General features: G+C 54.1%; 1 protein-coding gene across 8 annotated transcripts in view; it reads left to right on the plus strand.

Moving 5' to 3' along the window:
- The window catches only part of ACTR3B (actin related protein 3B), an 80,628-nt gene extending 73,021 nt beyond the window's left edge, over positions 1–7,607 (plus strand). For 7 of the 8 annotated variants that reach the window (XM_039230714.1, XM_039230721.1, XM_039230716.1 and 4 more), the window contains 3 exons: positions 5,232–5,357; positions 6,267–6,350; positions 6,858–7,607. In XM_039230714.1, coding sequence (XP_039086645.1) covers positions 5,232–5,357; positions 6,267–6,350; positions 6,858–6,953 — 306 coding nt within the window. In that variant the 3' untranslated portion in view covers positions 6,954–7,607. The remainder of the gene's footprint in view (positions 1–5,231; positions 5,358–6,266; positions 6,351–6,857) is intronic. The other variant, XM_039230715.1, reaches the window with a different exon arrangement.
- Positions 7,608–7,959: the final 352 nt, after the last annotated feature.

Consider the following 7,959-nt stretch of genomic DNA (forward strand, 5'->3'; position numbering starts at 1 on the left):
TTAATCTCTTTTCTGCCACAACAAAATCAACAGAAGAAGCCTTATAATCTGCAGGATAGAGATGATCTGTTCTAGAGAAGAAATGGGAAAGGATTTAGGGTGAAATCAGTATAGCCAGTACATTCTGATAAAGTGATGCTTAGTTGACCTGATCAATGAGAGCCATCCTATCCATTGGCTGTGGTCATTAAGACTCATTTTGTCCACTTGCAATGGACAGTGAGAGCTATCTTGTCTACTCTGTGATGGTCAGTATGAACCATCTTGTCCACTTGGCTTGGTCAGCGAGAACCATCTTGTCTGTTTGCCATGGTCAACGGAAGCTATCTTCTCCACTTAACTGTGGTCAGCGAGAGCCATCTATTCATTTACCATGGTTAACAAGAGCCATCTTGTCCACTTACCATAATCGATGAGAGCCATTTTGTGGCCATTTACTGTTATTAAGGAGACACATGTTGTTTGCTTGCCATGGTCAGTGAGAGACCTCTTGTCCACAGGGAGGACCCATCGGTGGTTTATCTCACCACTTGTTACTTTGAGTGTCTTAATTGACTTAGTTCAGGGACTTTTCTTCATTTCTAGTCCTACAGTGAAGTTTGAATACACATGTACACACAGTATATTCTACATCAGTATATCTCATTACAACCTGGATCCAGACTACCCCTAATTTAGTCTTTTCAGTTCTGCTCTTTTATTATCTATTTATTATCTTTTATTATCCTCTTCCACATTCCTGTCATTTGTTAAGTATTTTCTGAGCTTATGACATTACTTTCTAAATTTTCTGACTTCTCCAGAATCTTCTTGATGAACCTTGAATCTTACCATTATTCATGCTGGTATTTTCTTCAGGATTCCCTGTGTAGCATAGTTTTAAAGTTCACTGTTTTTGACCATATTAACTGTGGTGATCTAGACAGACTATAATGACTGTATGGATGGAGCTCCAGTCCATGATTTTGAGCTCATGTTTGTTTCCCAATGAGGACATCCTAATTCCAGATAATAAGCAAAGCAATGGAAAAGAGAGTTGGTTGTCTATCTTTTACCTGTCAGAAAATTCTTGGTTGATAGTATTGGCTATTCAGTTAAAAGCAGTTCATGTCTTCTGACAGCCGTTTAAGGAGAGAAGAGACTCACACTGTAACCCTGTTCACCACACTGAGGTGGGCCCTGGGGAGCCCATGGACGACCCGGCTTCCTCAGGAGCCCTCAGGGCACCGCCGTGACACGGCCGTGGAGCAAGGCTCTGTGGTAGTCTTAACCTGGAAAGGTTTTAAAAGAGTTGTCTGTGGTAGGATTTAAGAGATAAAAGTAAGTGAAAAACAATAACCAAAAACGAAGCACCTCATTAAAAGCACACTTAAAAATGTCTGATTTCAGGCAGCCATGGTCCTTGCCCCTCCCCCAGCTCTTGCTTAATTCTTCCCCAATATAAGCTGAGTTCTTTCCAGAAAATAGTCGGCTGGTCTGACCAGCATTTATATTTACTTTTTACAATTTAAGTTCAAATTAGTTAACATACATAGTAGTCTTGGCTTCAGGAGTAGAACTCAGTGATTCATCGCTTCCATGAAACACCCAGTGCTCATCCCAACACGTGCCTCCTTCCTGCCCACCCCCCATTCCGTGCGTCTCCACCCACCTCCCCACCAGCAACCCTCAGTCTGTTCTTTGTATTGAAGAGTCTCTTACGGTTTGCCTCCCTCTCTGTTTTCATCTTATTTTCCTTCCCTTCCCCTGTGTTCATCTGTTTTGTTTCTTAAACTCCACTCATGAATGAAGTCATATGATACTTATCTTTTTCTCTGACTTATTTTGCTTAGCACAGTACCCCCTAGTTCCATCCACGTTGTTGCAAATGGCAAGATTTCCTTCTTTTCCATTGCCGAGTACTACTCATTCACATCATCTTTATCCATTCATCCGTTGATGGACATTAGGCCTCTTTCCATACTTTGGCTATTGTCGATAGCGCTGTTATAAACATTGGGGTGCATTTTGAATCAGCATTTTTGTATCCTTTCTGACCAGCATTAAGAAAGTGAGGTCAGTTGCTATTTGAGGCTTGTTCTAGGATATGATGACCAAAATATCAGGAATGCTTTTGAGTCATGACTCATTCATTCATTCAGAGAGAGCATGAGCAGGGGAATAGCAGAGAGAGAAGAAAGAAAGAATCGTAAGCAGGCCCCCCACTGTCAACACAGACCCCAGTGTGGGGCTCCAGCTCTTGAACCATGAGATCATGACCTGAGCCAAAATCAGCAGTGAATTGTTTAACCAAGACTGAGCCACCCAGGTGCCCCACGGAGTCGTGGGCACCCGAGCTGAGTCTGAGCTGTCAGCACAGAGCCTGACCAGGGCTCGAACTCACCAACTGCGAAATCATGACCTGAGCTGAAGTTGGCGCTTAACTGACTGAACCACCCAGGCGCCCCCTGTTGTGATTCTTAACAGCAAACAGATATGCAGTTTGTGTCATTGCAGGTGATGACACCTCTCTGAAAGGAGATGGGGTCAGAACACCCTCGTTTTACTTCATTCAGGATTGCCCTCAGGTCTGTCCAGGGCTTGGCCTGGCAGGTCTCATGTTCGGGTGGTGTCGTGCATGAGCGTCAGTGCCCAGGGTGACCCCGAGCTTAGTGTTTCTGCAGCTGCAGCTGTGGTGGATGCACCTACCCCCCTGCCCCGCCTCTCTCTGACAGGAACCAGATCCTCTTGTTTCTGGGAGATTTCTCCCCAAGGTGATGGAGAGCAACAGTGATGATTCATGACCCTGGGCCTGGGACAAGATGTTGCTTGAAAGATCTAGGTTTGCAGCTTGCCTGACAATCTCTGTGTGTGGGAGGGCGTCTGTAGACGGTTCTGTGTGGGCAGGGGTGTCCGTAGAAGGTTCTGTGTATGTGTGGGCAGGGGTGTCCATAGAAAGTTCTGTGTGTGTGTGGGCAGGGGCACCCGTAGAAGGTTCTGTGTGTGTGGGGGCAGGGCATCCATAGATGGTTCTATGTGGGCAGGGGTGTCCGTAGACAGTTCTTTGTGGGCAGGGTGTTGGTAGAAGGTTCTGTGTGGGCAGGGGTGTCTGTAGAAGGTTCTGTGTGGGTATGGGTGTCCGTAGAAGGTTCTGTGTGTGTGTGTGGCCAGGGGCGCCTGTAGAAGGTTCTGTGTGTGTGGGGGCAGGGCATCCGTAGATGGTTCTGTGTGGGCAGGGGTGTCCGTAGACAGTTCTTTGTGGGCAGGGTGTTGGTAGAAGGTTCTGTGTGGGCAGGGGTGTCCGTAGAAGGTTCTGTGTGTGTGTGTGGCCAGGGGCGCCTGTAGAAGGTTCTGTGTGTGTGTGGGCAGGGAGTGCCCGTAGAAGGTTCTATGTGTTTGTGGGCAGGGGCGCCCGTAGAAGGTTCTCTGTGGGCAGGGGTGCCCGGAAGTTTCTCTGTGTGGGCAGTGGGTGCCCGTAGAAGGTTCTCTGTGTGGGCAGGGGTACCCGTAGAAGGTTCTGTGTGTGGGAGGGTGTGTGTAGAAGATTGCCCCTTAAGACCTGGAAGAGCCAGTGGTCTGGGCTCCCTGGGGGCCGTGCCCACCGTGTCAGAGAACACTGAAGCGCACAGGTGAGGACTGGCTGTGTGGGGGGGTTCTGGGGAAGAAAGCCCTCTGGTGGCTTATGTCACATGCATATTACTAGATTCTGCCTGAGGAGGGGTCCTCTGCGTAGGGGGTGTGCAGTGCACAGTGTTGCTTTCCTTCCAGCACAAAGCAGAGAGCCATGTGGCCGGGTCAGCACCGCGGTGTTGGTTAGGGCTCTGGGCATCCACGCCGTTGCTCCCACTAGGGAGGCCGTGGACGCCTTAGCTCAGAATCAGCCCTCGTTCCCGGCCTTGAAGGCCAAGCCCAGATCCTCTCTTACGTTGTACTGGGACTTATGAAGGTGATGGAAAATGCTAGCTGTGTCTGGTGGCTGCTTTCCGATGGGTGTCCCCGGCCCGCCCCCACCAGGGCCTGCTCAAAGCCCCCGCCCCTGGCAGTTCCGTCCAGCCCAGTGACTGCAGGCTGTGTTGCGGGTGGTGGGCGGCCTGCGGACAGGTCTCGAGGGTGACGTTTGTCTCTGCAGACGCTCGGGTGGAGATGGTGTACGTCCCCAGGTAGGGGGACAGGTCACTGGTGGCCTCTCACGCGCCTGCTCCTTTTCCTGCCCTCTCTGATCTCACCTGTCCCACCCTGAGTCTAAGTGGTGCTGGGGTGGCTGTTGGGTTGACAAGAAGGCCAGTCTTTCTGCTCAGCACGAGGACAGCCGGTGTCAGGAAAGGGGTCACGTCAGGTGACCTGTAACCCGGGTCACCAGGGACAGGCAGGTGTGCTTCCCCGTCCTGGTCCATGTGGTGAGGGACTTATGTTCAGACAGGGCTCCCCGGTGGGGGGTCCTGCAGTTCTTCAGGGGGTTCAGGAGGAGTGGGGTTAGCGCTGATGTTTGGTGTCGCCGGACGGTCTTGAAGTAGGGCTTTCTGGCTCCAGGAAGGATTACTTTATTTTCCTTTTGTATAGTTTTCTCAAATGATATTTTCTGTAAAAATGTTGTCAGGATATCCTGACTTGTTTCATTGTCCTAAATATTACCCTGTGTCCTGAAAGAACACAATTTTGTCTTTCATCAACATCTGATAAGAGATTTAAGAGAGCTCCCCCTTCCTCCCCTTCCCATACAGGCTTCTGTCCGGCCGCTTAGCGGCATCTGAGAGTGATGGAGGGGGGCGGGCAGCCGGCTGTCGTTTCTCCGTAATCCCCACGGGCGCCCTTTCTCCCCAGCCTCTCTCCCCAGCCTCACCCCTCCAGGAAGCTTCAAGTATTAAAAGATTCCCCCATCCCAGTGATTATTAAGGCGAAGTAGCTAAAGGTCCAGTGTTAATTTGACCTTAGATTATTCTAGCAAGTCAGTTTGGGGGTATAGATTGTTTTAGCCTCCTGGTCCTTGCAAAGCTCTTTCGTTGTCAAGGGAGCACGTGGAGTAGAATTGTTTTATGTTTTCACTTGGTGTAATAAGGGAAAGTGCAGAAAGGAGGACCTTCCGACACGGGGGCAGAAGGCCCGTACGCTTCTGGATAGCACGGACCCCGCTTTGGTTCTCACTTCCTCGTGTCAGTTGAAGGGTGTCCCTCACAGAAGCGACGGGCTGGCCACTGGAATGGTGTGGGCGGGTGATTGCATCAAAGGAAACCCCTCTGCCTTGTGTCTTTTAGAATGTCGTTCTCTCGGGAGGCTCCACAATGTTCAGGGACTTCGGACGTCGACTGCAGAGAGATTTAAAACGAGTCGTGGACGCCAGACTGAGGCTCAGTGAAGAGCTCAGCGGTGGCCGAATCAAGGTAGGAGGCGTCCGCGCCCGAGCAGCCTGGCCGCGCTCCCTCCCCCAGAGCCCGTGCACCCCCCCTCCCCCCGCCTGGGGAGCCTGAAGCAGGACCGGGTTCCAGTCCCTTTCCCGGCCGGCCGCGCTCGAGGGCCGCTCTGCCTGAACTCACTCCAATAGTGTCGGTAAGGCTGGTGTCCGTTCTGGGGTGCCGTCAGCCACCTGGTGCCCCGCTGACCCACCCCTGCCAGCACTGTCTTCATCTTGTGATGACCAGGATCCAGGGGGACGGGATCAGTGTAGGGGGGTGGGAGGGAGTCTGTTATGCCCTTCCGGAGTGTTCTCATTACACTGCAGTGCATTCCATTAGCGGGGGTTTCAGCGTGTCCTCCTTAGGTGACATTGTTACGGAGCTGCTGAGTTTCCTCGGGCTCCCCGGCAGGACTGGGCCCCGGTGGGGACGGGAGCAAACGCACGCCCTCTAGGCTGCCGGAATCGCTCTCTCGGCAGATTTCTCACAGTTTTTGGGGACACTTGGGATTAGGTCTGTGATACTAAAACATCTCGTTTGTTTGGTAAAAAAAAAAAAAAATCAGTTGGGTTAGTTGCTCGGATTTTTTTACTGTTTAAAATGCCTTTAGTTTTATGAAAGTGGCCGCTCCTTGATGTGGGTACTTTGTTCTCTGCGCCGGCCCTGGGGGCAGGGGAGGGGGCTGGGGGGTTTTGGCCGAGAGCCTTCCTTCCCCAGGCCTGTGTGGCTGGTGCCGCCACAGAGGGACTGGAACGTCAGGGATGGGCCTGGAGCCTCAGCTGCGAGGAGGCCCCGCGTTGGTGGCACTCAGCGCCGAGTGTCCTCTTGACCGCGGAGAGGTTACTAGGCGACCAGTCATCTGCCCGGCTCGTCACCGTCCCTCGTTCTCCTTTGCAGCCTAAGCCGGTGGAGGTTCAGGTGATAACGCATCATATGCAGCGCTATGCGGTGTGGTTTGGAGGCTCCATGCTGGCCTCAACTGTAAGTCCTTTTCTAGATTGTTCTCTGTTTTCATTTCTGCGTTCCTTGTCGAGTTGGAATAGACGCTGTCCTGTGAAGGTTAAATAGTGTGCGGCTCTCAGCAGTCGCACTTTAAATCTGTGAGATATAAAAACCGCCTTAATGGTAATTCAGTCAGCGGCACTGCCCATCCTTCCTAGTTAGGGAGGGCAGAGGGTATGGCCAAGCGACACCGAAAGTGACCTGGTGCATCCTGCCTTAATCGAGGATTCCAAAGGCTCGTCCGAGCAGTCATTACGCTCCGCACGTGGTACGAGCCAGTGAGCCGCTGGTGCAGGGCGAGCCCGTGCTGGCTCCGGGTGGAGGGTGAGCAGCTCAGGGCCCGCGGTGGCCCGGTCCCTGGGTCCCTAGGTCCCTAGCCGGGCGTCAGGGCGAGCCCTCTCCTCCAGGGTGCCCTTTGCGTAGGGCTCGTGAGCCCCGCCTCCTCTCGGAAGGTGTCCGAGCCGCCCTAACCGCCGCCTCCCGCAGCCCGAGTTCTTTCAGGTGTGTCACACCAAGAAGGACTACGAGGAGTACGGCCCCAGCATCTGCCGCCACAACCCGGTCTTCGGAGTCATGTCCTAGCGCGCCGGCCCGCGGGGGGGCGCGCCTGCGCCGCCGAGTGCATGAGGCGGCCCCGCGCGCGCCCCCGCCCGCGCCCCCGCGCGCGCCCCCGCCCGCGCCGCCGCCGCGCTTCCGGCCCGCGGAGCCGCCTGAGGGGGTGCGCCTGCCGCCTGAACGCCTGCTCCCCGAAACCCCCAGAAGATGGCGCAGAACCGACCCCCAGGAAAGAACGTGGGCGCCGCACACCCTTTTCCTCCCGGCCTATTTTTGTAAATAAAATGTTATAAACTTGAAGTACAAATTGATGTTTATATTTCCTATCATTTTGTATTCCCGGCACTCGGTGCGGTGGCCGGGCCCGAGCACGACCAGCCGTGTCCTGGCTGCTGTGAGCACGTGTCTGCTTGTGAGGCGCGTCCGGTGTGTCCGTGGGCAAACGGTGGAGCGGCAGGCGCTTCTGCCACGTGTTCGCTCGAAAACGACTACACTTTATTGGAGTGACTGGAAGTTTCAACGCTAAATACTGTTGTACGAGACTCGTTACGGATAATGTATCTCTTCACTTTCCTGTTTGAACTTTCTGGAACTGTTTTCTGGAAGTCGCCGGTTTGCCGTTGGTGAGTGGTGACGAAGCGCTGCCGTGCGCCGTTGTAATAAAAGCGCTTCGACTCTTTATACGATTTCCTGTCGTGCTGTGGGGTCTTTCCGGTTTCCGCTGGGCCCGCGGGGGGTCTCCTTCCCGTCACTGCAGGGTCTGGGGGTTGGTACCGAGTTCCCAGGTGACGCGGCCCGCCTGCAGGCAGTGCCGGGGGCGCCCACGCGGGGGGCTTCGGGGGCGGGGCGGGGACCCCGGAAGTGCCGTGGGCGCCCACGCGAGGGGCTTCGGGGGCGGGGCGGGGACCCCGGAAGTGCCGTGGGCGCCCACGCGAGGGCATCAGGGTGGAGCGGGGACCCCGGAAGTGCCGTGGGCGCCCACGCGAGGGCATCAGGGAGGAGCGGGGACACCGGAAGTGCCGTGGGCGCCCAC

Source organism: Hyaena hyaena, unplaced genomic scaffold, assembly GCF_003009895.1.
Source record: "Hyaena hyaena isolate Hyena2069 unplaced genomic scaffold, ASM300989v1 scaffold_50, whole genome shotgun sequence".
Classification (NCBI taxonomy): domain Eukaryota; kingdom Metazoa; phylum Chordata; class Mammalia; order Carnivora; family Hyaenidae; genus Hyaena; species Hyaena hyaena.